We start from the raw sequence: 17,796 nt of genomic DNA, 5'->3' as shown, positions 1-17,796 counted from the left end.
AGAGAAATAGACAGCCCTATGAAATGGGCCAAGTGGAAACGTTAAAACTGAAAAGCATGATCGCTGAAATGAACGATCCGTGGATCCGCTTTAACAGAAGATGGCAGACGGCAGAGGAGGGAGTCGCCGACCGGGAGATCGTTCGGTGGAAGTAACACGCTCTGAGAAACAGAGAAAAGAAGGGTCCAACGGAGGTGTAAGTGGAGTCCTAGGAGAAGAGAAAGAGAATGAGGCAGGAAAAGAAGTTGACAACACCTAAGAAATGGCAGTGTATATACCATGTTCATGGATCGGAAGACTGTGTTGTTAAGGTGCTTGTCTTCCCAGGGGGCTTTGTGTGTGTGTGTTTTTGTTTTTTGTTTTTAAATTTTTTTTTTGGCAAGATGATTATAAAGTTTATACAGAAATACAGAGGACCTTAGAATAGCCTTAAACAAGCTCATAAAAGAACAAAGCTAGGAACTTAAACCACCTGGTTTCAAGACTTTCTATAAAAAAAAAAAGTAATCAAACCAGAGTGCTATCGCCATAAGCACAGGTGAATAGGTTGATGGGATAGATTATAAAATTCCAAAGTAGACCCACACTCATGTGGTCAGTTGGTCTTGGTCAAAGGAATCCAGCGGGAAGAAGAAAGTTTTCAACAAATTGTCCTGAAAACTCCCGGGTATCCCTGAGGAGAAATGGACCTCAATTTCTACCCCATGCCATACATGAAAATCTGAGCCGGATCAGAGGTCTGTAAGCGTAAGCACTGAAACTATATGGCTCTTAGAAGAAAATATAAGCTTTGCAGCTTAGAAAACAAAGATTTTGGAGCACCTGGGTGGCTCAGTCGGTGAAGCGTCCAACTTCGGCTCAGGTCATGATCTCACAGTTCATGAGTTCCAGCCCCGCGTCGGGCTCAGTGCTGACAGCTCAGAGCCTGGAGCCTGATTCAGGTTCTGTGTCTCCCTCTCTCTCTGCCCCTTCCCGGCTTGCACTCTATCTGTCTCTCTCTCTCTCTCTCTCTCTCAAAAATAAACGTTAAAAAAAATTTTTTTTTAAAGTTGGAGGCAACCCAAGCGTTCATCGAAAGGTGGATGGAGGACAAGTTGTGGGTTGTTCATACAGTGGCTGGTACTCAGCAATGAACAGGAATGAGCCTCTGTGTGAGCAACACCATGGATGAATCCGCAGAGACGTGACGACGGTGGCGAAGAAGCCAGACGCAAAAGTGATCCTAACCCAGGATGCCAAGGATGTCCAGTTCGAGAAAAGGAAAGGCTAGTCTTTGGGGAAGAGTAGTCTGAAGGGTGGTCACGGGGAAAGAGGAGGGGACTGATCAGGAAGAGGAGGAACTTTTTGGGGCAGATGAGAACGTTCTATAAAGGGACGGGTGTGAGTTACACGGCGGTATCCATTTGTCACAGTGTATGGTGAGCGTGCGTCCTGATCTGTGGAAGCCGTAGCAAAAACCCGGTGGAAAACCATTGTGGGGCGTTGCGGCCATGCCTGAAACACGGCAGTGCTCTGTGGACGTGGGGTGTGCCTGGGCGGACGAGTGAGCTCAGGCTTGCAGGAGGTGCCAGGGGAGAGAGGGGCGGAGAAACACGTTTTCTGGGACCTAGCTGCTCAAAGCATCTTCAGGTTCAGCCTGTACAGGAAGCTTCCCCAGCCCTCACCATCCTTTTTCCCCTTAGAACGCTACCTACCGCTCATCTCAGGGCTCATAATGGGGCTGGCGCCTGCTTCACTCCGAGATCCGTAGATCCGCCCTGATTTTTCTCTGAATGCGCCTCAGTGCCAACTCCAGAACTTGGTATGTCATCAGTCACTCGGTGAAAGAAAGTGTGGTGACCGGTCCACCTGGCCGGGAGGCAGCACAACGCGACGATGGCCTCCAGAAGATCTGGAAGGTCTTGGCAAGGTGCCCGGCGCCATGCACCCTGGCTCACTCGTCTCTGCCACAGAGAGCCATGGGCTCGTTGGCGAAAGCGAAGAAATTGCGTCTGGAGCTCGGGTTGTGGCTGATCTGAGGTGGGACTGCGCCGAGGTCTTCCCTTCTGGGCGGGTGGCACAGAGAGTCCAGGGGTCCGTTAGGATGTCCCCCTCAAACGTGGGCCGAGGAGGGGGACCCCTGTGCTGACAGCTGGCTGTCCCTGAACCAGGTGACCTCGAGGCCCGTCTCCAGGCCTGTTTTCAGTCTTTGTTATCATTGCATCAGTGCTTAGCGTATTTAACTGTCACGGTCCCCCCACCCCCTTCCCCCAGCCCATCAGAGCAGAGCCGAGGTCTGTCTCCAGACGGCATGGATGGCCTCAGCTGCCTTTGAACTTGTCTAATTTAGCAGCCCGCGAGCTTCCCTGTCTCTGCTCTGTTCCACGCCGTCAGAATTCCCGACAGTGCCTTTGTCACCAGCCTCGCTCTGCTGTGCGACAAACATCTGGGGTGGTGGGCACCCGCCAAAGAGAACCCGGGCAGGCACTTGCCTGGACACCCAGTAACCTGGCGGGCACAGCTGCCCGGGCTGTTTCCTTTGGAGACAGAGTCTGGAGAGGCACGGAAGGTGATTTGTGTCTCCGAGAGCGGCCCTTCCCCGGGCCCACCCAGGGCAACGGGCCTCGGAGTCGGTGGGTTCTCACCCGTGAGTCGCAAGCACCCTTCCCGGCTTTGCTCCCTGCTGCTTCCAAGCAGGGCCTCTGTCACCGTCTGGGCACCGTGCTGCCGCGTGAGGCCTCGGGACAGCCATCCAGACCCACACAGGGGTCGGCAGGGCGGGGCGGGGGAGGGGGTGGCGCGGGTGCAGGGAGACTGTGCCTGGGCGAACCCTCCCCTCCCAGCCTGCTGCGGGGCCTCAGGGTGTGTCTGTCATCTGTGAAATGGCCCTGGTGTTCTCTGTCTCCCAGGGTTTGTGAGGTTAAAAAGCATAAATGTTTTTCAAGGGCCTCGCAGGGCTCACCAGGGGGCAGGTGTCTGTTGGTGTAGTTAGCGAGTCTGTTAGCTGGTCTAGCCCCAAGTGACCCGTCCCCGGCCAGCTTCCACTCCTTCCCTGGCGTATGGGCTGCTCGCAGGACCCTCCTCTAGTCCGGAGCCGATTCACGGCCCCCCCGGTCACCCCGGAGGGAAGCCCAGACGTGTGGGCCTGGTCGTGCTCAGTCTCAGGGGGAGGTACCCGGGTCTTTGGCTCCAGAGGCCTTTCCTGAATACAGGCGCTGCCTCCCTAACTCCCAGCCTGTCTGATGACAGCTAATATTCACAAGCCGGCTTTGAGACCTGGCGAGCCGCCGGGTGTCATTTCTGCTGTCTCTGTCCCCCGCCGTTGAATTCTGGCCGCCCGGTGCCGTGGGGGAGGAGAGGTGCTTTACCGGATCTCTGTGCCTTCCGGAAGCCAACTTTGCCAGGTGCCGCTCTGAGCCCAGGCTCTGAGTCTCCGGTGTCGGGCACAGGTAGGGATGGAGTGGGCTTCCAGGGCGAGCTGGCCTGTGAACACGGCCTGCCCCGAGGACGGGCCCCACGGCAGCCGACGGAAGGGCCCGTCAGCTCTGGGCCCGGGACAAAGTGACCCCGCCGCACGTGGTTGGACCGGCTCGTTTGCCGATGCGGTGAACACCTACCGCCTACTAGGAAGGGCGACCCGACGGGGTTAAGCAGTTGGGTTTTGTCCAGGGAAGAGACAGGTTCACCCTCAGGCACTTACAAGATAAGGGGAGCTCGGGAGGGATGTACTTCGTATGAGAGGAGGGTGGGGGGTGGGTCCTGGGTCACAGACGGGGCTGGGAATCCCCAAAGACCTCCTGGAGGAGGTGTCCCATGACCTGAGTCTGGGAGGGGGGGGAGGGGGGGGGAGGACATCTTGTTAGAGGGGAATCAGAGCATGGTCGTGCGCTGAAACGAAGCTCGGTTGCATTATAAAGCGAGTTGTGCCTTCCTGGCACTCGTCCGGGAAGCTGCACCCCAAACTCCGTGTCCGTCTCCACTCGCTCTGCTTCCGCACCCCCTGGTAGGTGCGAGCTCTGCTCCTTGACCCCCGCACCTGGGCTGACCCGGGGAGAGGCCCCAGCGCCGGGCACTCCGGGTGACGAGCCACGCGAGAATTCAGGCAGTGACTCGCCCCGGGCCTCCGGCAAGAGTCCCCAGCACTGACCAAAGGGTGGAGGAGTTGGGGTGTGATCACGGTAGGTCCTTCTAGAAGAACGGCAGGCACGGCACGAGGGGATGCTCTCTGTGCTGCCTGGTTCAAACTCCGAGAAACCCTGGGGAGGCCCCCTGCACCGCGTCCCCGGAACCTGCCTTCCACCCGCCTGACCCGCTTCTCTCCCGCGCAGCGAGCATGACCTGGGGGAAGACATCTATGACTGTGTCCCGTGCGAAGATGAGGGCGACGACATCTACGAGGACATCATCAAGGTGGAGGTACAGCAGCCCATGGTAAGCCGTCCGTCGCCCGCAGCCCAACCCCCTCTCTCGGTGCTCCCAGCTACCGGGGGTCGGGCAGGGGCACTGTGGGAGCCCCAGAGACCTCCCGGCCCCTGCGGGGTTTCTCCCCTTCCTTGGGCCCAGTCCTGCCTCCGGAACGTTCTAGGAGACCGGGGTGTGACCCCACTGCCACTGAGCCCCCCCCCCCCCCCCCCCCAAGAGGCGCTGTCGCGGAGTTCTCCCAGAGGTGTGCAGGATTCCAAGTCCTTCCTGCCTGGGGAGTCTGAGCATAGCCACTGGATGCTCAGACGTGCACAGCGCGCCTCATTTTACGCCTTTGTGCAGAGAGCGAGGAGACCGCCACTGGCTCAATTAGCCAGCTGTGCGTCTTTTATGTGGGAGGATATTTATTTCCGACCGGCGCTGGCGAGTACTTTCTCGGACACCAGTGTGCTGCAGGGCGGATTTATTGCCAGCAGCTGCTGTGTGGAGGGTGGGGGTCCCGCAGGGCTGGGATGGGGGTGGGGTGGGGGCCCTGGAGGGGACAGCCGCAACCCCCTGCGTCCCCGCACTCCCGGGGGCTGGTCGAGGTGCCAGTTGCCGACTGTGGAGGCTTTTTGATGCTTTCACTAAAGAAGTGGGAGGAATTTCTCAGAAGGCAGATTTCAGCGTTTTCCTCCACTGTGGGAGTGACCAGTTGGTGGTGGGGGGGCACGAAGCGGGGGCGACGGCTCCCCTCCAAGGCCTTTCAGAGAGGCCTTTCCCACACTGGGGGCGCCTGCCCTCCCCCGGCCTCACGCCAAGAGAGGCAGAGAAGCGTGGCTGCGGCCCTCACAGCCCCTAAACTCTGCTCTTCAGAAAGGGTTTCTCATTCTGTCCCTGGAGGGTCTGAAAGGTCCCCATCTTTACCAGGGGTCTCTCTCTGTGACCCCAGGTCTGCCCAGGGCCAATTCTGCCCTCCCCCCCCCCCCCCACAGCCTTGCAGTGGGGCGGCTCTGCCCCTGAGCCTTCCCGGGAGGTCAGTCACGGGGCTGGAAGGCCAAGCCGTGGCCCCGCTGACGGACGTCCTCTGCCTTGCCTACAAGCCGAACCAGCATTCTGGGTCTGGGGCCAGCTCACTCCCAAGCCCTTAGAAGTCCAGCGTCCTGTGGGTAAAGCGGAGCAGTGAATGCGATGGCCCTTGCCCTTGTCTGGAGGATCCCCTGCCTTCGGGCCCCCGAGTGGGCCGTCCCCAGAGCCTGCCGCTGTCCCTGGTCCTGAAGCCCACTTGGCCGGACCCTGGCTGTCTGCAGGACCCGCAGGGGGCTGTGAGGGGACAAGCTGGCGTCCCACCTGCCCTACTCTGTTTAGTGTCCGAACAGCGCTCCGTGCTGCTGCCCTCGAGCTGTCCTGTCGATCTGGCAGGGCGGGCCTCCTGCTCGTCCTCTGAGATAAAACAGCTGGCTTTATTTCCTCCCTGGTCATGTCTGGAGCTGTCCGGACAGCCTGAGTGGAAGGTACACGGAGACCTTTCCAAAGGAAGATAAAGCCAAGGGAAGGCAGGTGTCGCTCCCCGCATGTGAGGGAGACCCTGGCGACGTGCTGGGTCCCCGTGCTGTCCCTCGCCACCCGGCCAGGCTCCTGCTGGAGCGGGCGGGCGGTTGTGATGTGTCCCTGGGGCCGTTGGCTTGCCCCCACCTCCCGAGCAGGGCCCGGATAACGAGCACTGCTAACTGGTTCTGTCTGTGGTTTGTTTCCTCCATGCGTTCAGATCAGATACATGCAGGTACGTGGCAGGTGGAGGGGGACCCGGGGTAAGTTCTGCCAGCACCGTCTTCCTCCACCTTTCGGGGAAGGTCTCAGACCTCTTGGGAAAAGCCTCCCTGTCCCCAGGGAGATGCTATCAGGCACTACACTTTTGCACCTAGTTTTAGGGGATCATGGGCCCCCAACATCCCCCTGAAGCCCCTACATTAGCAGTGTAGCACCCCGGCCGGTGGGACAGTGGGCTCGGGAAGAAGCCCCTGGGTGATGTGCCCCATCTGGATGAAGGACGTTGGCGTAAGGGCAGATATGAGTCCAAATGGCATGTCACGTGGCCCAGCACTGTTTCCCCAGAGCCTCACTTAGGGACAGATCTGGCCCGCTCAGCCTAAAAGAACGTAAGGGGGTGTCTGGAAATCCACAGCTGCCTCTGAACAGTTCCCCCACCTGCGGGCTCTACCCCCTGTGGCCACACGGTCTCCTGGTCAATCCCGCCTCTGGCCACATCCCCCCCCCCCCATAGGAGCTGGGGAGCAGGCTCTGCCCCGAAACGTGTCCCCAGTGACGCCTGCAATGAGCTGTTCCCTCAGGACCCCGAGTGGAGGCCAGGGGACACTGGGAAGGCCCAGGCCTGCAGGGCATTGGCATCTTTGTCAGAGGCCCTCGCAGGTCGCTCAGCTGGTGGGCATGGGTCCTCGGAGCTGGTCAGAGCCTTTCCCTGTGCACAGAGTGGGTTCTTTAAGCCATGCCACGCCTGCTGTATATGCTGGGAGGGGGGGCTGGAGCGTGCTTGGTCTGCTAGGATTCACAGAGGGCAGCGGGAGCCCAGACTCTACAAGGCCCCGTGCCTTCCTCGAGCTGTCGCCAGCCCCCAGGCACATGCCCATCCCTTCCCTGTGCCTCAGTTTCCCCATCTGCAAACAGGAGGGGAAGGGCTCGGGCCCCCTTCTGCCTCCTGTCCGGCCCCTCTGTTTCCCACTTGGCGGCCAGGCCTCGGCGGTCTGCAGGCGGTGGGCCCGGCGGGAACCCGGCTCACGTCTTGTGTCCTTCCTTCAGAAGATGGGCATGTCCGAGGATGACAAGAGAAACTGCTGCCTGCTGGAGATTCAGGAGACCGAGGCCAAGTACTACCGGACCCTGGAGGACATTGAGAAGGTGGGTGTGGGCCTTGGTGCCGTCCTGGGACCGCCGGTCCCCTGGGGCGGTGCTGTCCCCAGGCAGGGACACAGGGCAGCAGCGACAGGTGCAGAAGCTTCGTGGCCCTCTCGGCTGTGCCGTCAGGCACCCCTCGGCCTCTGCTCCCCACGCAGGCCAGTGTCCTCGTCGGCTGTCACCCTTGTCCCTGATCCCACCTCCCACCCCGAACTGGTCTCTGCTATTCTTTCTGGCTTAAACTGGGTATCGTTACAGCTTCTGTTCCTGGTTGCACCGCACTAACCTCCTTCTGTGTACTCTTTCATGCAGACTCAGCGCCAGGTTAAGTGCTTTCTGTATTCCTTCTCACCTAAGACATTCTCTGTGAGATCCCACTCTGTGAGCTGGGATCACAGCAAAGCCACCCCATAGATGGCTGTGCGTGTCCTGCCTCTGGGGCACGGTCAGGCGCACCAAGGGGAGCCTGCAGAGCCCCCATGGCGCACCCTGTGCTCCCCTGAATGGCTGGTCAGTCCTCTCTCCCTGGCTGGCCCCCTGAGCTCCCAGAGGACCACGGATGGGCCTCCTTCTCCCCCCCCCCCCCCCGCCCTGCTCTGGCCTCCCGTGCACGCTGGCTCAGTGACATTTCCCTGTCGCTTGAAGGTCTTTGTTGACAGCTGCTGGTGCTTACTGGGTGAACATCCAACATTGTTTAAGGGTCCTTTGTGGCTCTTTGCTGGCAGCATAGGGCAAGTGCGGCCATGATGGCAGGGCCTCCAGCCGGGAGTCCTGCGATGCCCCTTGGCCCCAGGCCCCCGCCTCCAGCCTCAGCCAGGCCTGTGTGCCCGCCCTCCCACCCCCCTGGCCACTGGCCTTGCTGCAAACACACCAGCCCCATCCCCGCTGCACGCCCTGGCCTCCACTCTCCATCGGCCCCTCCCCGGGCAGTCTACTCCCCCGCCGGTCCCAGCTCCCAGGCCAGCTCCCTCCGGGGCCCTGCAGACCTCTGCAGTCCCTCCGCACAGCCCAAGTCCTAAGCTGCGGCCGTCTGTCTCCACCCTGGGACGTGGCCAGCCTTCGAGGGCAGGTGCTGCTGGTCCCAGGCGTGATGCACGTAGCGGGTTAAGCAGGGAGTGTGCTTGGCCAGGGCACGCGGTGTGCTGAGCACTTGGGGGGACAGTCCCATTTTAATCTTCCCCTAGCCATCGAGGTCATTGTTGCTACCCCCACGTCCCACGCGAGAAAACCGAGTGCTAGCCCGTCCTCGGCACAGGGAAGAGGCTTGTGCACTTGGATGGTTCTCTCCTGCTCTGCACGGCGGCCGAGGAGGAGCCCAAGGGGCCAGGACCCCATGGGGAGTAAGGTGGCAGGTCCTGCACCACAGGGCCTCTGGGGCACCACCTGACGGTCTCCCCTGTGCACATCTCCTCGGAGGCCAGGCCCGGAGGACTCCGGAGAACCACTCCCTGCCCTGGCGGGGCTTCCGGGTCAGGGAGTATCTCTTTTGATGGCAGGTTTAGGGCCGTACCTAGGCTCAGGTGGGAAGTGTGGCCCTGTCACTGTCCAGAGGTGTACCCACGGGTGATGCCCTCACCTCTCTGGCCTCCGTTCCCGGAAATGTCTCGAACAGCGGTAGCATCTCCCACCCTGGGTTGCAGCAGGGCTCAAGTCCGATCTGCTGGACGCCTCGGAGCTTTGCCCGTGTGGTGGGCGTGGGTGCTCAGGCCAATCCCGCCCGCCCCTGCACATTCCCGTCCTGCCACCACCCTGCACGATGGAGCACACCCCCCCTAGGATGCACACATTCTCCAGCAACACTGCGCCAGGCCTGCATAACCGCCCCGCGGGGAACCCCCGTCCCCCGGACCCTGGACCTTGGCGAGGTTGTCTGAGCCCCTCCTGTCGGTGGCTCTGGCCTCAAAGGGGGCTGGCCCCCTCCAGGCGAGCTGACGGTGATGGGCTTCTCTGTTCCAGAACTACATGGCCCCTCTGAGGCCGGTGCTGAGCCCGGCGGACATGACGGCCATCTTCATCAACCTGGAGGTAAGGGTCTGGGCCTGCGGCTCACCGTGTGCAGGGCCAGGTCTCCAACCGGCTCGGATGTCAGGCAGGCTCCAGCCCGGCTGTCCCCATGGGTCCTGGAGAGCTGCGTCCCTGCCAGCTGCATGGTTGGTCAGAACTATGGGTGTTTTTAGGACAGATGCGTAGGAGGGGAGGAGCCGCCCTGCCCTCCAGGAACTTTGGTGTTCGGAGGCCGGAGGACAGGGTTTCAGCAGAAACCTCTCTGTCAGCAGGGTGGGGAGGGTTGGCATGAGGCCCCAGAAGCTACACGTGGGTGGGTTTCGTCCAGGAATGCCCAGTGGGTGCAGCATGCCGGCAGCTGGTGCAGCGGCTCCTGCCTGGCTCCCTCAGCCCCTTATCACCTCAAGAGGTGGGTGCTGGTCTCCTGGTTGAGGCTGAGCCAGACTCCAGACTCGGGAGGCTCTAGCTCCCTGTGCCCCCTACTCAGAGTCTATCCTGCCTTGGGTGGTGGCCAGCACAAATGGCCATGGACAGAATGGGAGCCTGGACCGGGGACGATGGGGAGCCCTGGGGGGGGGGGGGCCCGGCCAGGAGCCTGGATCAAGGGACATGGGGAGTCCCAGGGGGCCAGGAGCCTAGATTGGGGGCCATGGGGAGCCCTGGGGGGCCAGGAGCCTAGATCGGGGGCCGTGGGGAGCCCCGGGGTGCCGGGAACTTGGATCAGGGGCTGCGGCAGCCCTGGGAGGCCAGGAGCCTGGGTCGGGGGCTGTGGAGAGCCTTGGGGCGCCGGGAACCTGGATCGGGGGCCATGGGGAGCCCCAGAGTGCTGAAAGCCTGGATCTGGGGCTGTGTGGAGCCCTGAGCTGTTGCCTGCCGGTCGCCCAGCTGCTCTGAAATGTGGAGGAACACCTGTCCCCATGGAGGGACTCCATCCCGCAGAACCTAAGATCAGGGCAGAGAGCCCCTCTGTCCCTGCACACAGCAAGATAGTACAAGGATGCTGAGTGGGAACAGCCCCCCGGGGGGGCCATCGCTGTCACTCTGGCACCAGGGCTTGTCCCCAGTGGGCCACCCTGTGTCTGAGCCGGCTGAGAGGTCCCTTCACACGTCTGGCACCACAGCACCTTCTAGTGTTTGCGTGGGGTGCGCGCCCAGAGCCCGGGCCTCTCTAAGTTCACCACGGCAGATGGGAACCGTTCTAGAGGGCGGCCTGGTGTGCCCGTTCACGCACCGACGACTTTCTCTCCCCAGGACCTAATCAAAGTGCATCACAGCTTCCTGCGGGCCATTGACGTGTCCATGATGGCAGGGGGCAGCACTCTGGCCAAGGTCTTCCTGGACTTCAAGGAGAGGTGAGTGACAGGCCTGTCCCTCGCTGTCCGCGGGGCCTCGTCGAGCGTCCGGGGCCTCCAGTTCCGGCCTGGGGACGGTCACAGGTGCCGGTACTCAGGTGGGAATCTCACGGCAAGGCCCTCGAGGCAGGTGGCTGTGCCCCTGTGAGCCCCTGTGAACCCCCTGTCCTCACTGGGACACGGAGAGAGCTGCCCACCCTTCCCGCCGTCACAGCCTGGAGGGCTGACCTTCCCCAGCAGGGCCTCCCGAGGACTCCACCAGCTCCCTCTGCCTCTGTGCCTGGGGGTCTTGGTGGCTGGAGGCCGTTCTCACCATCACGGTGCACCTGCTGCCTGCCAGGCCCCCCGGGGACCTGGCACCCGAGAGACTCTGCCCCTCGAGCTGCACGGGTGGCGGGCGGCAGCTGAACGACAGGACCCCAACCGGCCCCCGCAGGTCCGAGGAAGGGGCTTCCGGGCTCTGGGTGCCCGGGGGTGAGGTCAGTTCCCCGCTTCCTCGACGGTGTGTGTCACGGGGCCGGGACTTCCTAATCTGTCCCTGAGGGACGCTGATGGTGTCTGTGCCACGTGGTGCCCCGAGGGTAAACTGAGGCCAGGCCCGTATCGCCGACGCGGCTTGTCTGTGGCCATTGAAGGGCTCCGGTGGCCGGGACCCGGCGGACAGGCGGGCGGGATGGCGGGGAGGCAGCAGCAGCTGTGGGCACGGGCACCCGGCCATCCTGGCCTCCGCCAGCCGCCGCCCCCAGCGTGGGGAGACGTGGCTCCGGACAGGCACGCGCAGGCCTGGGTCCTCCGATCGTGTGTCCGCGGCGTCGGGGCAAGTGCCCGTGAAGCCCGAGGGGGCAAAGATTCTGCCCGTCAGCCTCCGAGGCAGCGTCTCTCCTCCCCTTGGCGCCCACGGGGTCAGGCTGAGTCTAGACGCACAGACGGTGCCGGCCTCCCCACTGCCAGAAACATGCAGAATGTGGTTCCTCCCACCGTCCGGGCCCCTCATCTGGAACCGGTATCGTCGGGGCAGGAGACTGGCAACTCATTAGAAACCAGCGCAGGAACCTTCTCGAAGAATTACGTGGCTCTCGGGAGGCCTCCACAAACCTGTTTGTTGTTAAGCTTCTCTGCCAGTAAGCCAGTGGATGGAAGAGTGTGGAGATGCCTTCCATGCCCCAAATGTCCTGCTGGAGCCCAGCAGGGGAGGACTGGGATTCTGGAAGCTTCTGTGGCTCTGCCGTCCCAGCGAAGGTCTCAGACCCCGCCTTTCTTCCTGGAGCCCGGGCAGCGGCATCTTTAAAGCCGGGCACGAAACGAGATGATGCAAGGACTCAGCCAGATGCCCGGGGCTGCGGGAGCCCCAGAGGACAGTGTTCCAGTCTCTGAATTCTCGGGAGGCCCATCGGGAGGCGGTGCCCTGGCTCCTGCCCCTCGGACTCTGGAGGAGGCGCCCCCAGCTTCTGTGTTCACGGCTCCTCTGCCGGCCTGTCGTCCGAGCCACCTGGGAGCTTGTTAAGAACGCCAATTCTGGGGTCCACTCTGCAGGGTCTGAGGGGGAGGCCCCAGGGCGGCTGGTGGGCACCCTGGGTCCACCTCGTCCTTATCTGCAGGGAGGTCCCCTGCAGCACCTGCCAGCTGACGCTCAGCTCAGCTCACGTGTCCTCCTGGCCAGGTGGCCCATCCCAGGGCTGGATTCCGGGGCCTCTACGAGCCCCTGAAGCGGCTTCCCCTGCGTGCTCTGTGGCTCCCGGCAGGGGGCTCTCTCCCCTCCGCACGGGCGGGGATCCCTGAGCCCACTTTCTAGGGGCCATGGGTGGGGCCCCAGGCAGGCACGAGGGAGCGGGCAGTGCCTGAGGACAGGTGGCAGATGTGGCCAGAGGGCGGGTGCGCTTTCTCCAGGCACTGGCTGATGAGGACATGCCGGCAGGCCCCGGGGTGGGGGACAGGCGGCTCCCTTACCCGCCCCCTGCCCCCAGCAACGCTTTCTTCTCACCTGGCTGCAAGCCTGTGTGCCGGGGAAGCCAACTCAGACCCGACCCTCATCCTCACGGGTGGCGGGGGGAGGCCACGGACCTGCAGGACCAGGCCTCTGAGACCCGTTGAGCCACCCCCAGGCCGAGTGGCCAAGGGACAGACTGCCCTTCCCCAGGAACCCCCTCCGGCCCAAGAGCCTGCCCCACGGTGTTTGCCCTTCACAAGGCTGCCGTCCTCTGTGCTCCGCTTTGGGCCCCACAGGGCTCTCGGGCCTTGTTTCTGCCGGGATGACCGTTGTTTCTACGGCCAGAGCAGCCGCAGGGACTGGATCGTGTTCCGGCACCGGGAGCTCGGCAGATGGGCTCTCTGTCACCGCCCAGCAAGGCTTTGGAGGCCAGGCCCCGGAGTCTGGGTAGTTTGGGGAGGGGGCTGGCTGCGCCTCATCAGAGCTCGTTTTCCAGCCCTCATGATCCGTCCCGGCGCCCATCTTTTCTGCCCCTTTGCCTCCTCGTCTCTGAGTCAACCAACACCTGAGGTCCTGACGTGCGATTCGGCGAGCATTTATAGAGTGCCTGCTGTGTCCCAGACAGGACAGGCTCTGCTCTCGCTGGGCGGGGAGGTCAGGAAGCAAGTTCACAGGCAGAGGACTCGAGAGCACGGGGAAAGGGAGAGGGTGGGGGCAGTAGGGGCTCGTAGCAGAGGAGGGGGCGCTGAGGACCCGGGCGAGAGCCCACCACCCCTGAGGTGGGGGCAGGGTGGGGGCAAAGCCGCGGGGAAGGCCCCGGGAGAGGCAGGAGCGGGACTGTTTGGGACCTGGCAGAGGCCAGAGGAGCAGGACTGAAGTGAGCAAAGCAGAGACTGTCCAAGGAGTGACTTGTGGCTTCTGCAAGAGCCTAGAAGATCAAGATAGGGATTTAGGAAGAAGCCCCTGAGGAATTTGAGTGGCAAGATCCTGGCAGCTCATCACGGATAAAGGGTGGACCAGCGTCCAGAGTGGCAGAGGACAATCCCCTCCCTCTTTTTGGAGCAGATACTTCTGTTCACACAGCCTTAGTCCTCAGACAAAGCACATGTTCCTCTTAGCCTTGCCTGGTGGACCTGAGGGGACAAGTCCCACACGGTGGGACCTGGGCCTTGGGAAGGGTTTGCATTTTGCAGATGCGGATGGAACAGAGGTGTGGCTGGGGGTGGCCAAGCCAGGTCAGTGGGGCGGGACTACAAAGGGAACCAGCCACAGCGAGTTCGTGTCCCGGAGAGAAGGCGAGGGTCTGGCTCTTAGGAGGAACTCTCTGGAGCTTTTTGCACAAGTGCTTTTCGAAGGAGCAGCCGTCAGAGTAAGACTGACAGCATCTCCACCCGCCCAGACCCGTGGGCGCTTCGAGAGAAAGGCTGGGCCGGAGGCGGGCGCTTTGCACTCTGCGGTTTCTGGCTGCTCAGGGTGTTGGGCCGGGTCGCGCCGCTCTCTGGTTGTGGTTCCCGCCGCAGGCCTGGGTCTCGGGAGGCTGGGTGGCTCCTGTCAGTCTGTCAGTGCGTGCGGGGAGGGAGCCCGCCCAGGGCCGAGCTCCTCGAGCCCCTGCGGCAGGGCTGCCTGGGACCCTCTGACCCCGAGAGGCCTTTGCCCGCCTCCTGATCCTCCATTCCCAGGCGGGGAGGTTCAGGGCGGGAGAGCATTGGCCACCACCTGGCCGTGGTCCCGACTCGTGCCTGTGTCTCCGGGAGTGCCACCTGCGTCCGGGACCTGCTCTGGCCTTGTCTCTGGGCACTGCGTCCCTTGGGGTTCTGTGACAAAGGACAGAGTGACGCGGTCACCCGGGGGGGGGGGAGGTGAGGGTCCCCCTGATAGACGCATCTACTCCCCCTCCGTAGCGCGGTCCGAGTTGCACGTTCAGGAAGTTACGTGACGTAGCCCTCGAACAGAGAGACCCCAGCTCGTGTCAGGTACCTACCGACCGGCCTGCGAGGCGCCCGTGCGCCGAGTCGGCGGGGAAAGAAGGCAGCACCGAGGCAGCGACGCCAGCCGCACACCGTTGGGGTGTCCCCTCCGACAGGGCGGCGAGCGTCTGCACCCCGGCAGTCTCCCACCAGGCCACGAGGCCCCGGTGGCCGAGGCCGGCTGCTGTTTCCAGGGGCCCCGCGGAGCCCCTGAACCGTGAACGAAGCCCCCGTGTGCGTGTTGCGTGACTTCCGAGCGTCGGATGGTTTTTCTCAGCAGCAGAGAGATGCTCGTGGTTAAGAGGAAGACCTGTCGGCTTTCACTTCCTTAAGTGACTTCCTTCTGTAGGCTCAGAGCGTAAGGTCCGCGGCCCACGCCGCCCGGCACGGGGCAGGGCATAGACGCAGGCCAGAGATCTGAGTGCGTGTGGGGCAGAAATGGACTCGCGCAGATGTGGGTGGGCGGCGCTCCCTCCGGAGGCTCGGGGGGGGGGGGGGGGGCGGGCCTTCCCCCCCTTCCAGCTGCTGGCGGCCCTGGCTGTCCCTTGGCTTGGGGCCTGCCCCTCCGGTCTCTGCTCTGTCCTCATGCGGCTTCTGGCCCATGAGGCCTCTTCTCTTCTCTCCGACAAGGACGCTCTTCAGTGGCTCCGGGGCCCACCCGAATCTGGCATGCTATCTTCTCCGTCCTTGCCGTAACCGCAAAGACCCGATTTCCAAATACGCTCGCTTTCTGAGGCTCCGGGGCGCCTGCATTTCGGGGTCACTCTTCAGCCCGACACGCCATCTCTGGTCGGTCAGCCGGGCCCTCCTGCGGCTCCCTTCCCATCCCAGGCCGCCCACCGGGTCGGCGGAGGTGAGCGAGGGTACAGCCCCGGGGTAGCCTGGGACTCCAGGATGGGGGCCTGGAAGACTGGTCTGGGGGCCTCATGGATGCACTTTGGGGTCTTGCTGGGCACCTTGAGAAGTCACGTCGCCTCTCAGAGCCTCAGGGCCGCTGTCTTACAAGTGGTGTTTCACGAGGACAGGCTGAGCTCGGGTGTCGGTGCCTCCCGTGGCCCGGCCTCTTTGGGTCCTTAAAGCTTTGCTCTCTTCTCTGCAGTGGCTCCCCTGCCCCCCCGGAATCGGCTGCAGCTGCTGCACTGCCTATGGTCAGGCCCCTCGCAGCCAGGCGTAAGGCCTCTGGGCAGGCCAGGCCCCCGGGCTCAATGCTGCGGTGTGGGGACAAATGAGACCCGTCTCTGGAGCTCAGAGCCGGTGCAGAGGGTAGATTCTCACTCGGCTTTGGACAGGCCTCTACCCAGAGGCTCCCTACCTGTCTCCTTGCTTTTCTGTCTCACCTCCCTGGACCCGGGGACAGGGTCGGGAGGGGAAAGGTCGCAGAGCTGGAAATGATGGGGCGGGGTTTTGAGGGATGAGTAGAAGTTCACTGGCTGGAGGAGGCTGGAGGAAGTGCAGTGTGCGGTCTGGGGATGGGAGGCGTGCTGTGAAAGCAGGGTTGGGACCCGCTCTGTCCACAACCTTGGGCCGGGATGAGCCCAGGGAGTTCTGAAGTTAAGGAGGGGAACCCATAGGGCTGGCTTGGCCCACCCAGAGCTGTGAGCACCCGGTGCTTAGGAGAGGCGGCTTCACTGCCCACACAGACTTCCCTCCACGGGGGCAGCTGGGCCGTGGCCAGGTCTGCTCATTTAAAACCATCTGGCAGAAACCTTGGAGTCTCTATCCTCCTCCCCATGCTTTCAGAGATGATGCGTTTTAATCAACTTTTATACTAGAATTCTCAATTCGATAACCGGCTCATTTAAGTGGAAACCAGGGCTCAGGTTCTCATGCCAAGCGATGTCCGGTCAGCGTGTCCCAGGGCACAGCCAGGGCCGGGTGCTCTGCGGGGCTGCGGACACGGGTCCCGGCCGTGGGGCGTTCTCCTTTACAGTGGCCGGGAAGGTGAGCTCCCGTGTGAGGTCCGGGACTGGATCGGTCTCTCACTAGAGTCGCGGAATCTCAGCCTGTCGATGCCGGAAGCTTCCCTGCAGGCTGGCACCGGCCAAAGTTCTCAGGGTGGCTTGAGGATGTGGCTGCCGCTTGGCCGAGCGTCTGCGCCCTGGAGCCTGCGAGCACGGGCCGGCGCGGCACAGCCCAGACGCCTGTCGGGGGCTGGGAGACGCTGCCCACCTCGGGGCCGCTCCGGGATCACGGTTCGCTGGGTTGGAAACGTGCTCCGGGCACGCAGCTTTGCCCTTCCAGAGCTGGGAGGAATGTGGGTGTCGTCTGTCCCCAGGCCCCTCCAGCCCCACAGCGGGAGCCTGGGGAGCCCCCCAGACCGGGATGCTTCTTCTCAAAGTACCAGCAGCCGGCAACGGGCCCAGCTGCCGGCCCTGAGCGCCCGGCCAGGGGCCCCGCGGTGGAGCAGTGTCCACGGTGGACGGGCCCGTGTGTCCCAGCGTGTCTTGATGTGTCCCAGAGACTGCCCCCAGCTTCCAGAGCCCGGCCAGGAGGGGCCTCCAGCCGTTTGCTGTGACACAGAATCTCTGGCACCTGGCAGGGCGTCACTGGACGGCGGGGCCATCACCCCTTATCAGCTGGTGACCTTGTAGCGAGTTCACTGAGGCCTCGGTTTCCCTGCCTGAGGAGTGGGGCTCACTGCTCCTCCCCGTACAAGTGGGTGAAGGGGTCCCGATGTTGTGCGTGTAGCACCAGCCAGGAGTGGCCGTCATTGCTCGTCACAACCAGCGTCGTCACCTGTGTGGTGCTCCCGGGGCCGAGCCCATAGTCGGGTGACAAGGCTTTCGGAGATGAAGTTTCAGGCCGGTAGCCCAAGGCCCAGAGAGTGCCGGGGGCTCCGGTCTGTGAAGTGGGGGGGCGGTCGTGGTGTTGGAGGCTGTTCGGGGGGAGGAGAGAGGGCCCGAGGCTCCTCCCAGCATCCCGAGGCCCGGTGGCCATGCCCATTTTCCAGGGCGTTTGGGGCTGATGCCACTCTGCCCTGAGAAAGGGGGTGCCTAGGACCCCGGCAGAGAGCGTCGGCGTCACATGGAAGCAACAAGGGTTGACCTCAGGGGCCACCGCCCCGGGCAGGTGCAGAGCCAGGCAGGAGGAGTCTGAGCCTTCCTGGGGTCCCCCAGCCCTGGGTGGGGGGGAGGCAGGGGGCTTCTCTCCTGTCTGACTTTGGCCTTTCCGGAGGCAGGATTGGGGCGGCAGTGAACCACAGAAGGGGGCTTCCTTGGGTTCGGAGAGCGTGGGGGAGCCCCCTGTCCCCAGC

General features: G+C 63.0%; 1 protein-coding gene across 1 annotated transcript in view; it reads left to right on the top strand.

Moving 5' to 3' along the window:
* Positions 1–17,796, top strand: part of VAV2 (vav guanine nucleotide exchange factor 2) — a 129,398-nt gene that overhangs the window by 83,416 nt on the left and 28,186 nt on the right. The window contains exons 6-10 of the mRNA XM_040461483.1: positions 4,308–4,410; positions 6,149–6,163; positions 7,198–7,296; positions 9,250–9,318; positions 10,549–10,649. Coding sequence (XP_040317417.1) covers positions 4,308–4,410; positions 6,149–6,163; positions 7,198–7,296; positions 9,250–9,318; positions 10,549–10,649 — 387 coding nt within the window. The remainder of the gene's footprint in view (positions 1–4,307; positions 4,411–6,148; positions 6,164–7,197; positions 7,297–9,249; positions 9,319–10,548; positions 10,650–17,796) is intronic.

Source organism: Herpailurus yagouaroundi, unplaced genomic scaffold, assembly GCF_014898765.1.
Source record: "Herpailurus yagouaroundi ecotype Mexico unplaced genomic scaffold, PumYag 267, whole genome shotgun sequence".
Classification (NCBI taxonomy): Eukaryota; Metazoa; Chordata; class Mammalia; order Carnivora; family Felidae; genus Herpailurus; species Herpailurus yagouaroundi.
The sequence above is the reverse complement of the archived record's forward strand: the minus strand, read 5'-3'. Positions and strand labels throughout refer to the sequence as shown.